This window comes from Callorhinchus milii, unplaced genomic scaffold, assembly GCF_018977255.1.
Source record: "Callorhinchus milii isolate IMCB2004 unplaced genomic scaffold, IMCB_Cmil_1.0 Scaffold1, whole genome shotgun sequence".
In the NCBI taxonomy this organism is placed as follows: domain Eukaryota; kingdom Metazoa; phylum Chordata; class Chondrichthyes; order Chimaeriformes; family Callorhinchidae; genus Callorhinchus; species Callorhinchus milii.
Window position 1 is genome coordinate 56,739,464 of NW_024704742.1, and position 21,872 is coordinate 56,761,335.

At 37.9% G+C, this 21,872-nt stretch overlaps 1 protein-coding gene across 1 annotated transcript in view; it reads left to right on the top strand.

The window, feature by feature from the left end:
* The window catches only part of LOC103178234 (sorbin and SH3 domain-containing protein 2), a 127,198-nt gene that overhangs the window by 30,798 nt on the left and 74,528 nt on the right, over positions 1-21,872 (top strand). Inside the window, exons 2-6 of the mRNA XM_042341065.1 lie at positions 4,838-4,963; positions 7,635-7,695; positions 12,038-12,133; positions 19,051-19,077; positions 21,115-21,257. Of these exons, the coding sequence (XP_042196999.1) occupies positions 7,686-7,695; positions 12,038-12,133; positions 19,051-19,077; positions 21,115-21,257 (276 nt within the window). The 5' untranslated portion in view covers positions 4,838-4,963; positions 7,635-7,685. The remainder of the gene's footprint in view (positions 1-4,837; positions 4,964-7,634; positions 7,696-12,037; positions 12,134-19,050; positions 19,078-21,114; positions 21,258-21,872) is intronic.

Sequence of the window (21,872 nt, forward strand, 5' to 3'; positions counted from 1 at the left end):
GAGATTGTATGGGATAAAGGTTTTTCTTCATCTGAACCTCTCATGATCTTCCAATATGCCAAGTGATATTGGATTCAGTGCAAAATAGCAAACTTACTCCAGTTCAGCTGCTCATTTGCTTTATTTTTATAATAACAATTACTTTCTAGCAACAGAATAAAACATTCATTTTGTAAAAGATGATAAAAAATGATCGGGAACAGATTATTTTGTGCAGATTGCATTGTTCAAGCGTTTTTACATTAACTGGTTACTATTCCAGAAGAACAAGATTGTATCCCATTCTTCCAGAACATTAACTCTTACATTGTTCAAGCCTTTTTACATTTACTTGCTAGTATGACCTTTACCTTCTAGTACCGTGGACTGGGTGACAGAGCTATAATGTGGACAGTAGTTCGGACAATGGATATGCCATTAACAATAACAAAATTACATTTGTATAGCGCCTTTCCTGTCGGGAGGATGTCCCAAGGCGCTGGACAGACAGTTACGGACCCGAGCTGAGGGTCGGGGTGGGGGAGGGGGGAGAGCAGGGGGGGAAGCAGGGAGATTGAAAGCACGGTCGAAGAGGAGCGTCTTGAGGTAGATTTTGAAGGTGGCGAGGGAAAGGGCGAGACGGAGGGGCTGTGGGATGGAGTTCCAGAGGGTGGGTGCAAAGTGGCGGAAGGCCCGCCCGCCGATAGTGGGGAGAACAAGGCGGGGAACATGACGCAGGCCATTAAATTAATGTTTAATACAGTAATCCCTCCAAACATGTAAAGGACTCATCCCTTTCTTCTGGTTTCCGCAAATTGCGTTTTTAGTGCACAAGTAAAAGACTAACATCTGTCACTGCTGTGATGGTATTATAAAGCTTAAGGGGAAGTTTCTGTTTTAAATGCTTACTTCGGGGTAGTAAATACCTGTCAGACATTAATGGACTGTTATGTTTTAATCTATTTTTAAAAGTGAAAGGCTTACAAATCACGATATTACTGCACATATTGTTATCTCAGCCTCTTTATGTTCGCATTCATGTTTAGTGTAGAAAAGTTTGTGTAAGTTTGACCTTGCGTATGTTGTCGTTTATCTTATCCACTTATCCAATCAATGGCTCTATTGTTATTTTTGGTATCAGCATCACAATAATGCAATGTACTGCATTCAATTAAACACTCTTATCTTGAAGTGCTACTAACAGCAGGTAGGATGTTTTTTCTACACTGCCTCTGAAGCGGCTGAGTTGGAACATCCTCAATTGCAAATGCACAAAACTACATGAGTCTTAAGCTGTGCTGACACTTAAACTGGAACCTATTGCATTCCACAAAAGAATGGCAGACGTTTTGTAGTAGGAACATATTTGTGATGAAACAATTTTTTCTATGAATCCTTTCTAGTAATGAGATATTGTTAGAGAATGATATTCCACCACTGAACAAATGTTCCTTCAGTCAAGTATTTCACTATTACAAGGTTCCATACTAGTATGATCTTTACTTCCTGACACTAATGTGGACTGGGTGGCAGGACTGTAATGTGGACAGCAGTTTGGACAATGATATGCTGAGTATATATAGTAATTTCTCCAAACATGTAAAAGATTCATCCCTTTCTCCTGGTTTCTGCAAATTGTGTTTTAATGCACAAGTAAAAGAATAGCAACTGTGACTGTTGTGATGGTATTGATAGTCCAAGGGGACGTTTCAGTTTTAAAAGCACTCGGAAATACCCTTGTAGACCATCTGTTTGGAGATTGCAGTATTAACTACAGGAAGTTGTCACTTCTAATAATGCTGTTGAGAATCTCCCTGTCTGTGCAGTGGAATTATTGTTGGCATGAACAGAATAGAGATTAGTTTCCAATGACAAAATGGTTCCAAAAAATGTAAAATGTGTACAAAATAATATTCGTGAATGATGGATTGAAAATCTTTCTTTACACTTCTGTCAAATCAAAGCGTTGTCGCTTATGTTGAACTAAAGCACTTATCTCAGAATTAAGCAAGTTGACTGAAGATAAACATACCCAATATTGTTTAGTATTTTACATGTTTATCAGTGAGTCCTCATCAACTCTGTAGATGTGTTGTGTTTTTTGTGTACAAATGTGCAGACTCTTATATTTAAATGTCATTCTAGCTCAATGGGTAGCACTCTTGCCTCTGAGATAAAAGGTTGTGGGTTCAAGCCCCAAGTCAGGCTTTGGGTATCATCCTAAGGTGACACTTCATTGCAGTGATGGATTGTGCTGCATGGTTGTATCTTTGGATGAAATAAATTGAGGTCCCATCTGTCTGTTCATGTTGACGTTAAATATTGCATGGCACTATTTGAAAAGAGAAGGGAGTTTCTCTCAGTGTCGTGGCCAACAATCCCCCAGAGAAAAGTTTATGACTGTTGTGGAGTCTTGTAGCTCAATGATTAGGGCATTCACCTCCCAAATGAGAGACCTCTGTTCGATTCCCAGCAGAACGAGGAATTTTTATGTTTCCTTACTCCACACACCTCTGTTTACCTAGCAGTAAGTAGGAATCTGGCTGTTAGTCAATTGGCGGATCGCTTTTGTGGGGGGAATAATTCCTTCAAAAAAATAAAAAAAATAATAATAAATTGGTCACTTCAATACACGACTGTTTGTGCGACACTGCTGTGCTCAATTGGCTGCTGTGTTTCGCCCACAAAATGTACAATCAATTCACTTTACAGTATATTCTGTGAGACGTCTCAAAGACATGATAAGACCTATATCAAATCCAACCATTATTATTGCTGTCTGCAAATTGGCTATTGCGTTTGTCTACAAATACATTCATCACACTCTACAGTAAAATCCTGTGAAACACTTTGAGATATTTGACGATAATGCTAAGGCTCTATATCAAATGCAAGAATTATTAGTTTTCATATTAAATTCTACCCAGGGATCTGTCTAATGGACAGCTTATGAGTTTTGAACAGAGGATAGGTGAGCAAGCCCTGTTTACTTCATACCCTCTGCCCCCACCAAACTTGTACTGTTAATGTACAGCTGCAAATTACCCTGCTCCTCACATTGCCTCTGCCATGAGTTTTTCAGAAGTGAGGTTTCAGTGATATTCAAGTTGACTTGTATCCCCCCATTTTATATTGCACGTTTGGAAGCAAATCCTAAAGTATAAACGAAGCACATAAGTTTTTTTATGGTTTAAAAAAAACATTTACTTAATCTGAGTATCATTTGCCAAAATGCTGCAGATGTTTTGCGTACCTCAAGCAGAAATCTGCAGCTAACATTTTGTAATAATTAACAGCAGAACAATCAGGATAATTGTAGGTAAACATTCAGACACAGGAACATTATTCAGATGTGGAAATGTGTTTCAGTTTTAGAAGGACGTTCGATCCAATGGTCGCTCAAACCATTAATGAGGCTCTACTTATGACAAGGAATGTTATTTTAAGATCAGATGGAAATCTGCTCCTTTGACAAACTGAGGCAAATTGTTCATCACGGTCATTTTATCTCTGATGTTTACTTCAATAGCAATAGCCTGGGTATCGAGAACAGCTTCACTCAGAAGAGGGGAAAAACATTATGTGCAATAGCATACACAACAAAGCAACGTGGGAGATGGATTTGAAATATTGCTTTTCACATTCTATTGTCTGAAGAAATAACTTCTGGATAAACAAGCCCAAACAATTTCATTAATCTCCAAGATAGAAAAATTGATATGAAGTGTACTGGATTCACTGAACTCCAAGATGCTTGGTACTTTGCATCTTTAAACAACAACAAGATTACATTTGCATAGCACCTTTCACATCGGGAGGATGTTCCAAGGCGCTGGACAGTATACAGCATTTCAGCCCTGAGCTGGGGTTGGGGGGTTAAGGGATGGGAAGGGAAGGGGTGTGGCCGATGGCATGGTCGAAGAGGAGGGTTTTGAGGTGGGACTTGAAAGAGGCTAAGGAAGGGGCGAGGCAGAGTGACTGGGGGATGGAATTGCAGTGGTTGGGGGCAGAGTGGCTAAAGGCTCTCCTGCCAATGGTGGGTCGGGGGACGTGAAGCAGGCTGGAGCCGGCCGCGTGGAGGGAACCTAGAGATGAGCAGCAGCACTAGAAAAAGGGGCGAAGAAAGAGGACGACAACAACAACAAAATTGCACGTATAGCGCCTATCACGTCGGGAGGATGTCCCAAGGCGCTGGACGCATTTGGCAGGTTTTTAAAATGGTGTGAGAGCTGTTTTGGGCTCAGAAACTGGACATTGTGGAACTTGCCGTGGAGGGGGTGCAGCGCAGATTTACTAGGTTAGTACCAGGGATGAAGGGGATGAGTTACGAGGATAGGCTGACCAATTTGGGCCTATATTCTCTAGAATATAGAAGAATTAGAGGGGATCTTATAGAAACCTATAAGATCATCAAACGGCATGATAGAGTAGATAGTGGGAGATTGTTTCTCTTGGTTGGAGAAACTAAAACCAGGGGTCACAACCTTAAAATCAGAGGCCAGCCCTTTCACACTGAGTTGAGGAAGAACTTCTTCACTCAAAGGGTGGTGAATGTATGAAACTCGCTACCCCAAAGGGCTGTTGACGTTCAGTCCTTGAACAAATTCAAGACTGAGATAGATAGATTTCTTATTGCAAAATGGATTAAGGGATATGGGGATAAGGCAGGGTTATGGTATTAGCTGGAGTTAGATGAGAAGATCAGCCATGATTGAATGGTGGGGCAGGCTCGAAGGGCCGAATGGCCTACTCCTGCTCCTACATGTTATGTTATGTTAAATAGATAATTGTGATGAAGTGAAATGATTTGTATGATCAATGAGGTCATCACTAACGATCCATTGCAATCCATGTTCAGGAAAAAATGAACCGCAACATGTGACAAAGACAATGCACGTGATGGAGATGGTGCAAGTCAGGAAAGAGCGACCAAACTATCATAGTACAACTGAAGTGATGACAAAGCACGAGAGTGGAGATCGGGGTAATAATGACGTACAATGCAATTGACGAGTATGGCTTTGGATAGAAGCAAGGAAGATGCCGTAACTGTTCCTCTCTTTGGGCAGTATTAGGAAAATGACTCTCCCCTTGGCAGCGGGTATTAAAAGGAGGAATAATCCCTTGGTCTAACTGAAAGTACTATTCAGGGTTTATCTTTTCTATTCCATTTATCAATGTTAAATACCTTCCCTCTGAGCAACCTTCGTCTTAGGCCTTAGCTCATTGAGTCACTCGTAATAGCTCAACCCTTCAATGTTGAGGATCTGTCTAATTGCTCTCCTCATTACCTCGAGGATCTGTGAGGGTGACTAATGTTGCGTGCAGCAATCTGAGATTCCAGTCATTGCTGTTTGCCGACTTCCACTGCTACTTTCTTAATGTGGTGCTAAACATTGGTTCAAGTCCAAGTTTAGAAAAAAAAATAAAGGTTAGCTCCTGACTTTCTTGGCAAAGGGAAACATTTGAAGAATGTTAGCAGTTTGCTGTTTTTAAGGCTGAATCAGTATAGGTATTTTCGCTCAATACATTAAAGTGTATTTCAAGAAATAAGTTATATGGGAGTAAATTTCTCATTTAGATATAATAATAATCCTTGCATTTGATCTAGCGCTTTTCACGTCTTCTAGACGTCTCAAAGCGCTTCGCATAATAGACTGTAAAGTGAATTGTCTGTATATTTGTGTGCGAAATACGGCAACCAATTGCGCACAGCAGTGTCCCACAAACAGTCGTGGATTGAAATGACCAATTTATTATTGTTTTTTTTGAGGGATTATTATCAGGCATGTGGAGTAAGGAAACTTCCCCAAGGTTTCATGCTGCCGGGAACCAAACCCAGGTCTCTCACTTGCAAAGCAAGTGCTTTAACCACTGAGCTACAGGGCTCCACGTTTGTAAACACTGCAGAGTATATAGACATTTTGAATAAAGAAACTGCATCATGAGAAGTTAATGCATCAAACAATGTATTAATATGTCATGTAATGTTTTTTAAAAGTAATTTTAAAATTAATGCTCTGAGGCAAAAAACTCAGCCTGTGTTGCTTTTTAGTTGATTATATACTAATCTGTGAATGTTCACATTTCCTTTATTAATTGACAGAATGGAATAAATTCATAGTAGGTGTTTCATAGAAACATTGGAAAATGGGAACATGAGGAGGCTATTCAGTTTATAAAATCTTTTACTCCCAATGCACCTCCAATACCCTTAGTACCGCCACTACCCAAGTATCTCTCTTTTAAACATTCCTATTGATTCTCTCTCCACAGCTTTCTGGGGCACATCATTCCACATCTTCACATACAGTGAAGAAATGTTTCCTGAAATGAGGACTGCCTTGGTTCTGATTTTATGGCTCTGTCCTCTTGTAATGGATTCCTCTTAGCAAAGGGAAGAGTTATCCACTACCTAACCAGAGAATGAATTCAAGTTGCCTCATGTTTGCATGTGTTTGTTTGCTTTGTAGGCAGATTGATGGCAAAAACCAAGAAGTAATATGGATGATTGCAGAGGCGAAGATAGATTAATAAAAGATGGGTCTGTTTTCACTGGAGCAGAGATTAAGAGGAGAACTGATAGAAGTATGCAAAATTCTGAGAGGCTAAATAGTGAAAGATTAGTTCCCCTACTTGCTAAATTGGTAACCAGGGCACAAGCTCAAAATTGCCACTGGAAGAATTCAGAGTTAAGCCATTAAAACAGGAATGTCACAGTTTTGAATTACTGTAGTCAGTTGGCTTTTCAGTTGAGGTCCTACAGTTGGGCTGAGTGGACTAGGTTTGGGGGTGGGGGGGGCAAATCTGCCAGCTTTGGACAGAATTAAGCTGAGCTATGAGGCTACCCACAGTTTAACACTGGCCACCTTTGCTACCCAAGCAGTCATATATGAATAATAGCTATTTGGGGAGTTACTGGAGGATGATAGGAACTCTTAGAACTATATCCCAGTACTAGGAAAATATCATAGCTGCTACCATGATTAAATATCTGTATCATCTCCTTAGTAGGTTTAAGGATTTGCAGAACATTTAAAATATATTATTTTCAAGTAGATTTTAGTCTGATTCATTGTAATATGTTTAAGCGAAAGTTAATCCTCCAAGAAATTTGTACAATCATTTTTGGTCACAATTCAAGAATCTAGACATTCTTGATTACATACTGATATTTTGGGCTGTGATCGCTTGAAAACTGCTTGCTATCTGCTCCCAAAACCACAAATTTCTCTTGAAATTAGATCACTGATAACAAATGTAAGAGAGATTGTCAAAAAATTGCATCCATTTAAGACTACAGTATTAAAAATAAAGTAAAATACAGTACTGAAATTTCGAATATGATTTTACATTCCTTTGTAATGGATTTATAACAGTTATGTTGGGTACTGGTGTGTGTGTTTATTTTGAATGATTATACAGCAGCAATAATAGGAGATTAATGCTATTGCAATTAAATAGTATGAATTCCAATCTTTTTTGATAAACAAGGTTGGAATCCCATATCTCAATGAGGAGGGTTTTCAGAATGAATGATCTGTCGGTTTGCTGCTCTAAATCACCAAAGATTCTTGTATTGTTTTACATTGCCATGTTTGGTTGAGCTTTGCTCTGGATTGCAGTAAAACAGCTGTACTCTATTTATTTTTCAGGGTAAACTGAAACTTTCCAGTATAACGCCTTAAGTGAGTCTCCTTGTCACAATGAATACAGGTATGTTAAATTCTCTCCCTGATTAGGCTAAGCATGTTGTTTGCATTAATCTATCCTTAGTTAGGACTGCTGTATGAGCTGAAGGAAATTCAGTGTAAAGATGGAAGTCAAACACCATTTACTTTAAAAAGGAAGAAAAGGTAAGAAATCTTGTATTTATAATCTGACTGTGCATGTATGCTAGATACACAAAAAACTGTTGTACTCAAAACATAAATGTATGCAGTAATGAGAAATGCCCTTTTTAACCCGTAAATTGTAAATTGCAGAAAGCTACTTTTAATGTTGTTATTCTTTTAGCCCAAGTATTAGAGTTCTGGGAAGATTTCAAAATTAATCCTGGTCATAGAATCTAGAAACAAAATTTTAATCTAAATAAAAAATTCCCTCCATTAAACTCATTTTTATAATCTTTAGTTTATTTCTCTCTTTTTCTCCTTCCCACCCACCACAACTTACATCAACGACAGTAAAGCACTATTGCCTCTTAGACCTGCTGTTACACTTTTACATTGGTAGGTAACTGACAAACAGCAGGAATAGATGGACCCATTTATTCCCTTTTCTTTCAGCACAAGTTGTGTTCCTTGATCATATATGGTTAAAAGCCCCACTTACCCCACGTCACATCTTGTGGTTTAGGTGAAGCATGTTTGTTACAGGCGCAAGAATTGGGAATTCTGTTAAATTTTGTTGCAGGTGTGAGAATTGGAAATTGTTACTGATAATATTTTTTAAAAAAGCATAGGGAATTTAGAAAAGTGAAATCTACCCTGTTTGATTTTTAACACCTTAAACTGATATGAATGGTCAAAATTAACCTTTTAAAGCAAATTATAGTAGCATTTTTGGGGGGACCTAATATTTTAGGAAATATACCAAAACACTTTTTTTTAATGATCTTCAAACCTTCTCACTCTTCCCCAAGTTACATTATTATGAGTTTAGACTTGAGGTCCTATCAGATGTGGTGATAAACTGTCATTATTTTTATTGTAATGGTTTCAGCAAAATTGCTTGTGACTCACTACACATGTGAAGGTATCAGCTGGACGAGCTCTGTTATTATAACAGGACTTTTCTAATATTAAAAACTGTAATTAAATGCTTTGAACAGGATTTTGCCCTGCTTGCATATAGGATGAAGTTATTTATTTTTAAAGGCTTTTTTTAATGATCCGGCAACTCACTGTAAATCAACAACAACACAAATTGCATTTAGATAGCAACTTCCACGTCGGGAGGGCGTCCCAAGGCACAATTGAAGGAAATTGTACACGGTTGCCACAGCACAGCTTAAATAGCTTTGCACTTCTATATTAGCACTGATATTGCAACCCTAATAGGATCATATTATGCTGATTATAATTGGCTTGGTAAATGCTTTGCCACAAATTGGTGATTGAAGCTGAGACCTCACTCTTTCCCAGGTTATATTATTATGAATCTAGACTTGTCGTCCCATCAGATGTGGTGATTAACTGTGATAATTTTTATTGTAAAGATTTCAGCAAATTGCTTGTGATTCACTGCACATCATTTAAAAGATGATTGGATCAACATTTCAGGAGGAAGAATAAAAAAGAGCAAGAAATTGTGGTGTGAGCTGCAAGTTTCAGTGGATGAAATAGCAACAGATTAGTTTTGGTTCTTCCCCAATTTCTATCGTCTTATTTCATGGTGTGAAAACACCATAGAAATTTTTTTGTAATGTTGACAACATATTTTTGTTGGGTCCATTATGTTATTCCATTAATTCAGAATCACTGACTTGGACTAAGCACTATTGTAAAAATAATTTCACTCCATGTAATTTTGGAGGGGTTAGTCGGGTGTCTGCTACATTTGGAAAACCATCGCCAGGCTTAAGAGATTTCAAACTAGACAGACTGCAAGTTTCCCATTGGTCTGGAATGGAGAGCTGAACCCTAATTCCAGAGCATATTAAGCATAGGTTGGCAGTAGCCAAAGGTTGGGGAGTCCAGAATATATTGGGGTACTGCTGGAGTTGAACTAGCATGCATGCCTGCATATCTAGCTGGCATGCAGACTGCCTAGCAAGCTTCCTGGTGCTTGTCCATTTGGGAGCCTTCTACATGTTAAATCTTTGGCTTGCAAAGTTAACTGTGGTTGAGTCAGAAGAATCACTGGTGACAAGTCTGCCCCTACACATCCCGCTGACAGGCCAGGCTGCCTTGTCTGTCATCAACAAGTCTTAGAGTGCCAATGCCATTGTATGCAAATGTATAAACCAGTGGTGATTACCATAGTTCATCACTGTTCATGAATTTACCACTGATCAGGGAATCATCTGTTTAGCATTTTTATTTACAACAAGAAACCACAAAATATTGATGAAATTTCTAGTGGTGTAATGGTGAATAAAATTAATATTAACAGCTCTGATGAGAATTTGGAAATGGTTCTGTTGAAGAGATTTAAAGGCCAGTAGATTTCCTTGTAAATGTGTTACTTGGACAAACATTGAGTGCAAGCATTTTTTCCCCAGAAGTTACATTTCTTGTTTCTAAAATTGTTAGCCAAGGATTAATAAAATGTCCCAGCCAACTGCAGGGCATGATGGGAACCAAAGTTAAGTGATTTATCCAGATATCAAATATTAAGATGGGTGCAATTGGAGGTAGCTGAAATAATGCACCAAAAAAGGTACTTAATATAACCACATTATCAGGTAATGGATCTATTATGATTTCAAAAGCAACAGGTAAACAATAGAATTTAATTTTAGATGCAGGTTACCTACACACTGGTAGAGCAAAATCTGTTATAAAAAGATCCCCTCCTGATGGGCAGATCAAATGATTTTTCAGAGCACATTTGGAAAAATTATGATCCGGTCAAATTTATATGCTGTTCTTGTGTATGTTCAGGTTAGAAATTTCAGGCTAAAATACTCCTCGGTGGTACCTCCCACCTTAATCATTGTTTCATCAGGTATAATAGAGCCAAATTATCACACATTTACATTAGTCACTTTGCTTTTATAATGGTTCTGCATAATTTGGAGAAGCTGAAACCTCTTGAATTTCAATTGCCTAGAAAATGCTTTTATTTCAGATCTGTTGAGGTGAGTGGACACCGCCTACATACTTGTGGGAGGAAATGTACTCCCAAATGAATGTTGCAGTGAGATTTTCGCAAAGTGTATTTGGTGAACGAAATGTTTTTGAAAAGTTTGTAAAAGTATTGAGAAAATGTATGGAAGTTTTTAACCGATTGGAAGACTGCCATCACTCCTGCTTTTTTTCCCCCTTCATTCTTGCTTTTGCCCACGCCTGCACCTCCCACGCTCCACCAATGGGTTTCTGAGCTGCTCTGCAATTTCCATGATAATTGTCTGGAAGGCAGTGATTGCCCTTGGACAGCTTACAAAACAGCCCATCTAGAAACTACCAGTCTGATTAATTGTTCTTGTCAAAATACTTTCCAAATATTAGCATATTATTCAGTTCATAAACTGCTTTTTCTTTTGTCATTTATCTTGTTTGTTTTCCTCCTTGTTTTTCTTCCTTTTATTTGGTCTCCTTGCATTGCACATCACCTGCAGCTCAAATGATCAGAAGGCTACTTAACCCTAGGCTATGTTTTTTCCCTCTCAGCAACACCCATGATGCCAGCCCTCACTGCCACTGCCATGAGCTGCTGGCACAGATGGCATGACCGTTCTTGCACCAAAGGAACTCTGTGCCTTTACCCTGTGCTGCTGTCATATGTGGTGTTGACAGAGAAGTGGGATGTCTTCAGATCACATGTGCAATGACTTCCCACTTTGAAAGACCTTATCATTGTTTGTGATATCACTGGTTCAGGGCATGTATGGTACTAAATACAAATTTTGAAAAAAAGAAAGTGGAGGCAGCACAAAGGGTGACATGTAAATGTCAGCACCAGTGTATGAACGTTGCCTCCACTTGAGCATCATTCTTATTGTCTCAGGAGAGATCACATAATTCAATAAGAGTAAGAGCAACTTAGAATATCGGATGGGTGTTCCCTCACACCCAGAGCTCTAACCCATAACACCATAGCTGAGCTCAGCCTGACAGTGAGCTTGAGCAGGAGCCTCCATCCTTGAGTTTGTACTGCACATCTCCTACCACTGGTCTCACAAAATGCCTAAAGTTGTGACAGGGTTTTCAAAAACGTCTGCTTGCCTCAGATTTGTATCTCTAATGATTTGACTGCACGTTTTTCTGATCAGTAACTGCATTTCCTGCATGTTGATAACGTTTGAGTTTTGAATGCCATGTAATATTGCTGCTGCACCTGCGTGTTCTGCCTGACGTGTATGCTCTGCATCTGTGTGGTTCTGTGTTTTCAGATAGTGGTGGCTATGCTCGCAAACGTGCCGCTACATCTGTTAAATTAGCCTCTGTGAAGAGAGTACAGAGTTCTCCAAACTTGCTGCTGGCTGAAGGTATTAACACTAACACTAGCATGTGTAACACAGGAGCGAGCACTGGAATTGTCCTGCTCAATTTGATTGCATATTTTGATAATTTATCAAAAGTTAACATGTTTTGCTCTTTAAGAATCCAGGTGAATTTATTCCAGGATGCGAATTATTCTTTTATCATATATGTTTACTTTCTTTTAAGGAGGGAATAAAACAAATAATATATTTGCAAATTTTTAAATCGGTTAGTCAATCTCCAGTGAAGAACCATTGATGAGTGATTGATTTATATTGCTCTGATCCTTAGGGGGGGTGGAAGTCGCTCATGTTAGGGATTAATGTGTGCAGTAAACAAAGGCTGAATGTTGGGTGTTTATGTTATAATTTTCCCATAAGGAGCAGGCTTGCAGCATTGTGAGGGTACATTGAGAAGAGTTGTATCACTGGTGTTAGTGAATTAAACAGTGGGAATAGTTGAAGTATCCTTAAGGCAAAGTAAAAATGCAAAAAGTGACTTGCATAATTGCTGCTGTTGATTTCCAGCTTTAACATTTGATAGGAATTCTAAAGATGAGCTATTTTCAACTTCGGTCCCAATACAATTTTCCTTTCCACATAATGTCATTACATAAGCTGTTAGATAGAGATGCCTAAGGTTTCTTTATTGGTGGTGTGGGTGTGTAGTATGTGGATGTCCTTGACTCTGAGTCAATCATTTTCTAGTCAGATTTCACTGGATGCTCTGGTGATTATTGATAACCAACATTTAATGTGTTCAGCCTGGGTATGATAACATTATTGGCTATATTGCAGTGGAGGAGGAGAAGAAGGTGGCCTGGGATATTTCCATAGGTATTTCATTAATTCAGCCTCTACCTGCCAGGTCTCAGATGGTATTTAAAACATCTGTCAACGCATACACAGTTACTGCACTTAACAAACAGCAAGTTTGACTGTGGAAGTTGTAAATTCTGGAAATTGAATTCAAAAGAATAATTGCCAATTGCGGAATTCACTGGATCAACTGGACAGAGCCTCTGGCAGAGGTCAGACTGCTGCATTATACCTCTTGGTTCTTGGCATGCCAGTGCGTCACCTTCAGCAAATCACTTTACGATCAAACCATTCATTGTAATTACTAAATTCCTCATGTTGAAAAGTCTCAAAAGTGCTTTCACTTTGGAGTTGATCCGCTGGGTTATCTTTGTTCTTTGAAGGGAGCAGATGGTAGTATTACCAGTACAATACACACAAGTCATTGAGGTACCATATTGCATTGCCCTGTTGCAACTGCAACATTTAGGTGCACTGTGATGTGTCCTTGTGTTCAGGCCACATAGTGCAATTTAGCCTCACTCAGGTGTTAACACTTTAGTTTTACACTCCTGTGCAGTGTTAAGGAAGTACAAAGCATTTCTCTGTCAGTTTGTTTGAAGGAAGATTCCTACCAATTGTTCAGCAGAATTATGAGAAATACATAACTATTTGCCAAGTCAAAATATGGTGGTAATCAGAATTTTTTGGACTGATTTTAAATTTATACAAAAAAGTGATGTGACCTAGCTCGTTTAATCACTTAAGTTGGAACTGAATCAGATTCAAACACTTTGGATAAAATATTTTACTTTGTACAGCATGGTTGTCATGCAAGGGATAACTGGAATTCAAGTATTCAGCACATTGAGAAATGAAAAGACCAATAATTGGGCAAGGTTTATGCTTAGATCACAATTATGATTTTGTGCATTTTTGCTGGGTCGGGAATTCAGTCTAACCTTGCAATTATGCTTATGTCAGCCTGTGTTTTTCAAAACGTCATAGTAAAATACTGTAGTTTATTGCAATAGATGTTAAATGTAGATTTTATCCCTGCAAAGCATCACCAATGCAATTACATCAAAATTATCACTTTGGAAATGACCTAGTTGAGGTCATACATGATGAATTATCTTTTGCAGTATTTAACAAATATGCCATTGTCATCAATGCCAAATGTTATAATTTCTGCAAGTTACAACTAAAAGTAACCCTGGCTGTGCTTTACTCTAATTGATCAGGAATACCTCAGATCTCAAACCTCAATTAAGGAGTCTGAATGCAGTCGTTTTCTGAGAACCAATTGTACATCATACAGATTTATTGCAACTCTGCCCTGAAAGTAGATTGCAAAAGAAAACCCATTCAAAATCGTTGTATTTTATATCCCAATAATAAATGAACATCTAGGTTTTTTTTCTTATAGTTTGAAACTTCAACTGATGCCATTTAGGGAATTACATCTAACATCAAGATTTTAGATGAAAATATTTAAGTTCACATAAATGAAACTGGAGAAGTGCAGTGACCTAGAATGAAATAACTGCACCTCACACATTTTCCACACTATTTACTCTCTGTTGGTTATACCTCAGGGTACCCAAACTCAATTAAGCTGCATCAAACAACGTGTGCGGCTTTCGGAGCTGAACTGTGTAAATTTCTGCAATTCTGCAAGTGTCAAAGCATGAAAGTCATTTCAGATTGGGGTGAAGGATAACCTTCAGATTTTTTAATACTGCTGGAGTTTAACCAGCTAAATCTATTTAGCTTGCCATTGCAAGCTTTGCCTGGCAAGCATCCTGCTGCTTGTCTAACTGAACTTCAACTTACTCTTTCCCTCACAGCTTTCAAAACCATCTGAAAGCACATCTTTTAGATATTCTTCTCATGTGTGAGTGCTATATAGCTGCAAATTATTGTTGCAAAACACTATCTAGCGCTCCTCAGCCTGACAATGGATATCTGCTGTACTTCGATCTCCTCAATTAATATCTAAATCTCTAATTTAAATTATTGCTTTGTGATTAGTTACAATTAATCTTTATGGGTGTGTATATACAGTACTGGATATTAAATTGCCTGATAATAAGCTACAGATTGTTTCTTCATAAATTTATGAGTTATGTTTCTTGCCTGATTCAATGGGGAGAGGGCTTCATTTGAGATAATGAGCAAAGGAGAGATTTTTCTCACATTGCGAGTTATTGCTCTGCTGAGTGTAGTTGTCGAAGCAAAATGTATATTCTCTTTGAAAAGGGAAATGGATATCTAAAAATGAGTAAATTGGAAGAATATGGAGAAAAGACATGTAATTTGGGCTGTTCTAAGTTCCTGTGTTTCTATATATTGGTGTGTCAAAGATGTGGAGTCAAGAACTGCCTGCATTGATATGCTGACAAGTACTATGTTGACAACCAAATGTATAAAACAGAATAAAACTAATTAAAATTAAGTCTTTTTAGGGCTGCAATCTAATACAATGATTCAGATCATAACTATAAATTACTACTTTTACTATCACAGTTCATGAAGTTATCTGAATGGTTTCATTAGTTTATTGATTTATATTCCACGCAGGTAAATCACTCCCCATCTACTGCCAAAGAATAAATCTGCTTCTAATGTAAAGTGAAAACAATTACTGATCTTGCTGTGTGACTCAATGTATCTTGAGGTATTGAGTTGCATTGTTGGAAATACTATTTGCTCCACATCATGAGAGACTTTCACATTCAGTGAAAATATATGACCTCCATGTCAAACAAATCATCCACCATTTCAGTGAGAAACAACATTTCAAAACTTCACAATGTGGCATATATTATTAACAGATGGTGACCCGGTGGTGATCTGGCGCACTGGCACATAGGGGCGTAACATGTTTGTGTTCACAATTAACCACATGGTGAGTTCTTAATTTAGCTGGGCCACGAGAAGACAACACCAAGTAAAACTTGGACACCTCCCCACCTCCCCCACACCGGGAAAGGAGAGACGGAGGCAAAATTGTGTCCATCAATGCTGGCCTCGCAGGAGCGTTCAGACAAAGAAGACCTTTTGATCCATTTGATCTCATCTTCCTATTACAGTATTGAGGTGTTTTGTAAAACAGAACCCTGACCTCAACCATCGCTCTTGGTAACCTGTTCCAGCTGCTGATTACTCTCTGTAAAAAAAAAAGTTCTAAAATTATCTTTCACAACCTGGATTTCATCTTGCTGAAAACCCTGTTCTGATTTTGTGTATCTTTACAAGATTGCTTCTGACCCATCTCTCATCAAAGCAGAAGAACCCTAGTTTATTTAGGTATTCCTTGTAGGGTATCCCTCTAACAGAGAATCCTACAGTACAGAAAGAACATTTGGGCCATCATGCCTGTGCTAGAAAGAGCTAATGAATTAGTTCCACTACCCCACTCTTTCCCCATAGAGTTGCAATTTTTTTCTTTTCAAGTAAATATCCAATTCCCTTTTTAAAATTAGTATTGAATCTGCTTCTATCACCCTTTCAGACAGTGCATTCCAGATCGAAACAACTCTCTGTGTAAAATAAATTCTCCTCATCTCCCCTCTGGGATCTGCCCATTATTTTGAATCTGTGTCTTCTGGTTACTGACCCAACGGCCAGTGGACACAGTTTCTTCTTATTCTATCAAAACCTTACATAACATTGAGGATGCATCTTGTTCCTTTCCTCTGCACTGCCTCAAGAGCCCTCACACACTTGTTTATTGGTACCTCATACTTTGAGCTTTTGCTGCAAATAGCCAACCCAAGAGCAGAAACCTCTCAGCCCTGGCACCACGTCAGCTGTCCATTAAATGATTTCAAGATCCAAGGAGATCCATAAGAAAGTGAAAAATAAATATTACCAAACTGGTAACTTACTTTTAAGACAGGAATACAATACTGTGCTTCAAATGCTGATGTCCTTTTATTCGTCAAGTATTTTCCTTTCACAGATCATGGGACTCTACCCTTCCAATTAACCTCCAGATAGAGAGGTCTAAAGAACTGTTGCTTAACCCTTAAAGGCAATCTACCAAAACTCCAGAATATTTATTCATCTTCCCTGTTTAACCCAGCCATTGTCTGTTACAGACAACATTCCCATCAACACATGCCAAGAATGCAGCTTGAAGCATTGTGTCCCTTGCAGTATTTGCGCTCAATCAGCATCCCTGTGATTTCCAATTGCTTTTGAAACCAGAAATTAATTATGCTTATTTTGAATAGGTTATTTAAGTCATAAATGTCTAGTTTTAAAACATCTTCAAGTAACAGAGGTTTCTTCTAATCTTACTTGTTTAATTGTTGCAGTAGTTTGGAGCCTTGTTAATTTAAATAATTATCCTTTGTTTTGGTACTCACTGTCTAAATCCAACAACAACAAGAATCCAGTAGTCTACTTGCATTATCTAAGCTTTCAGCATCTCAGAAGTGCAGACAACATTTCAAATGTGTCCTCAACAGTAATTTTATGCAACTTTAATACATTTATATTGTCTCCTCATCAAATGCATTTGAGAGAGATAAATCCGGGTATTTGAATAGACTTGTTGATGGCAGCTTCATACTGATTGCAAATTTTCAGTGAATAATAAAAATCCTATCCAAACCTTTTTCCTTTATTACATCTTTGATGATTAACACTCATTCATCATGTAAACTGTTGCTCTTTCTTCTTCGAATTTTCAGCACCTTCCAGGGATGTTGAAATCAATGTGTTCTTCAGTTTTGACCCTTTTAATATCTTGATGTACAAATGTGCCAAAATCCATCAGGGCTATAGAGCTAGGAAGTTCAGTGTTTTAATGCCAGCTCTTGATAGATGATGTAGTTGTACTAGTGATGTAATTATGAATTGTTCAATATAAATAAATATTCTATCAGTTGATGGTTTCCATTAAAGCTCTGCATTGACGCATAAACTGCTATGGGAATGATTTGTGATCACTCTCTGAGCATATTTAGTAAATTATTAACCAAAACAATAACGTAGCAACTCACTATTTTTGCAGTCATGGGTGGGTGGGGGGATGGTAGTTATACATGAATTAGAACAAACTGCTCCAAATAAGTCATTATACAGTATAATGTACATGGAATAACATTTTCTTAATTTTGTGACACAACATGAATTATAACATTTTAAGCTGCATGGTTAATTGTTTCAATTAAAAGTACAAAACACAGTTTTTTTGGTATGTCTTATAAGGCATTGAAAATTTGACGTGTGAACGTTCCTTATCCTGCATTTAAGTATTTGGAGCAAGTGTGCAACAATGTTCAGATGTAGAAGCAAATCCAGGATGTGCTAAGCAAATGCCCCCAGCAAATCAAGTTATTTTTCCCAACTTTATGATTCACTAACATCTCAATCAAAGTCCCATCCAAATGTTAAGCAAGTTTCATGCCAAATTTTCAAGTGGCCTAATTGTTACAATAACCATTAGACCATATCTTCAACTTGCTAAAGGTTGCGTTTGAATGCATTTATTTGGTTTTCTGAGTCATCTAATTTGATTTGCAGTATTTTATAGGGTCATGACAGTACCACTAAAAGGTTCAATTCACTTCAGTTTCAGTACATTTTAATTGTTTGTTGATTACTGCACTGGGTGGAAAAGAACATTTACCAACTGATACGTCTTTCTTTCTTAACAAAAATTAGCTAAGCAATATTGAAAATGACTAGACAGTAAACCAATACAGAACCTTAGAAGCAGGCTTTCATATGATCATTGAATTAATTTCATGGTCCAATATAAAATCTGTCACCTCTCATTTGATTGTGTTGATGTGTGCCTCATGGTGCACTTTTCATTTCAGTGTTTAGGCAACTAAAAACTAACTGTACATTTTGACGTTGAAGGATAACTATAAAAAAGATTTTTTTTACAGTTCTATTAATAACGTGGTAGTTACATGGGTATGGTTAATTTTCAAGTGATCCTGTTACATTTGGGAAGATGGTAAGGCAACAACATTCTTATAAATTTTGTATAATATATATAGAATAAGGATTATTATTATTTATTATTTTATGTGAAATCTATTGTGTAGACTGTACCTCTCTGCATGAATAGATGCTCATTGTGTCATTTTCTTTTCTTTAAGGTTATGAAGCACAGGCACCAGATTCAGGTAAAGATAGTTACTTGCTTGGAAAAGCCAGCCAAATATTATAATGATGTCCTGTGGGATCTCTTTCACTTCTTTGCTCATTTTATTTTACAAAAGGGGCAGTGATCAGCAAGAAGTTCCAATTAAAAATTCCAGTGGGTATCAGTCTGTAGATTTCCTTTCTACGGTCGTCCATAGCTACAGACTTTAAACACTCATGAACTCAATGCTGCTCAACTCAAATAAATCCATCTTGGTCCTTTAGATTTTTTTTGGTCAGCTGTGTGCCTGACACATGTGGAAAGCCTATCACCATAATTAAATTATCCAGATCATGTTCCATATATGTAACTTCACATGGAACATCCGATGCTTAGGTCCTTTGGGTATTTTACACCACCAAGAGGTTTAATTGGATCTCCAATTTGCTCAATGTTCTGGATGTAATGCCGTTGCTGGCAGGCTTGTGTTCTGTAACTGTGGCATGTTATGAACATAATTCTAGTTAATGAATGACACAATGTCAATTACTTCAAAAAGTTAGAACTGTGATACCACTCCAGCCAGAATTTATTGAGGGGAATTGGTGCTCAACCTGTACAAGAACCTGTGGAGTCCTGTAGCTCAGTGGTTAGAGCACTCGCTTTGCAAGTGAGAGACCTGAGTTCAATTCCAGGCAGGGCGAAACCTTGGGCAAGTTTCCTTACTCCACACGCCTAATAATAATCCCTCCAAAAAAACAAAAACAATAATAAATTGGTCATTTTCAATCTACGACTGTTTGTGGGACATTGCTGTGCGCAATTGGCTGCCGCGTTCGCCCACAAATATACAGTCAATTCACTTTACAGTGTGTTCTGTGAAGCGCTTTGGGACGTCCTCCTGACGTGAAAAGCGCTATATCAAATGCAAGGATTATTATTATTATTATTATTATTATAAGAAATATACAACATTACAAGCTACATTTCTTAACAATGCACCAGCAATGCATGCTTCCCAAAACTTAGCAGAAGAGTTTATTTGTTAGGAAATTTATTTTATTTTCAAAAAGTACAGGGGCCTTCTCCCCCTCCTCTCAAACAGTAGGTGAGGCTATTAGAAGATGCAATAAATTAACGGTGAGCCATGATTTGAAATTGCAAATGTAAGCAATGTTTTGATTTTATTATTATATACAATATATAGATATAGATATAAAATCAACATTCATAGGAATCTGATTGTCATCGTCATCAACAAAAGTTATGCTAAAAATGAAACTAGTAATTGGCCTAGATAAGCAGACTTAGATAACTGGATAACTGGACTTAGGTTTGCACCAAACCCAATTATTTTTCATCATTACTTCTGACTTTTTCTGGATTGTTATAATTTCATTCTGCCTGCAGTTAGATTTAACTCCTGCCTCCTGAGAAAAACACTAGAAAAACATCCGGATTCTGGAGAGGGGACCTTAGACAGAATTAAAATGGCTTAGGACATGAGCCAACTGTGTGTATGCATGTGTGTATGCATGTGAGAATGCGTGTGTTTATTTTTCAGAAGAATATGAACTCTTAAGTGTATCTTGGCTGGAAAGTCATGTTGGATTGCTTTACCAAGAAAGTCTATAGTGAATAACCAAATTGTAGCTATCTGTATTCTGATCCTAATGGGAACCAATTCTTTTTCAGCGGTATTTTAAAAACTGTAGGAAGATGTGATTACATCAGCTGAGAGATTTCTGTCTCTATTCATTTCTTCCCTGTTCGCATCGCACAAGGAGAGGAGAGTGTACTCTCCAGTTAATATTTCATTATTTTTGTTCATTTTGGGGGGTGGGGAATGTAGGTTTGTGCACAGATGTGAATGGGATCTAGTTTCCCTTGTCAGTCAGTAAGATGAACAACGACCTTTGGACATATACCTGAGGTGGTGTAAGTGAGAGTTGCCTCAACAAATGCAGGGTCCCAGCAGCCTATTTACAGGATGTTCTCCTTTTAGCCCTTCCAATAAAATCTACAGTAAAAACAAACAGTGGGTAAAGTAACCCAGGTTTTACCTTGTCCTTTGCAGATCTCTGGCGGTCTTATGGCATTAATGACAACCCAAGAGGGGCTCTGAATGGCGATGCTCACAGCTCGTCGCTGACAGCCAAAGGTTTCCGCAGCGTCAGGCCAAACCTTTCATTTCCAGAAAGGAAAACTCCCCCACAGCAGGTGAATATATTATCTGTATGTCGCTACCCACACTTCTGTACATATCTGTACAGCACCTTCATCAAGTTGTTTTCCAAATAAATGCTTACACGTTCTATCAGGGAATCGGAGGGGGTTGGGGATAGCTTTTGTTATTTTTTACACCATCCAACATAGAGTATGTGGAATTCACCAAGAGCTGATGTGATTCAATGGGACCGAACATGAGCCTCATTTAAACCTAGGATACATCTCACACCAGTAGCATCTGTTTAAGCTCCTACTGGAAGGGAACAAAAAGAGCAAATATTTCCTTGATGCAGGTTTAAGTCATAATCACAATGTATTGACTCCAGAATGACTGCATTGTTTTCATGTTGCCTTTTATCTTGGTAAATAGGAACATAAGAACAGTAGGAAGACATTCAGTCCATCAAGTCTGTTCCGCCAGTTTATTAGACAATAGCACATATTTTTAATCCTATTTCCCCATAATTGTAAATTATGCCTGGGGTTTCAGATAATTTCCATTGTGACCAATAAACATTTGCTTTCTTATTTCTGTAACGTTGATTTAACACCCTACAGAACTACCCCTGAGCACACAATGTACCACTTGTTCATTGAACTACAATG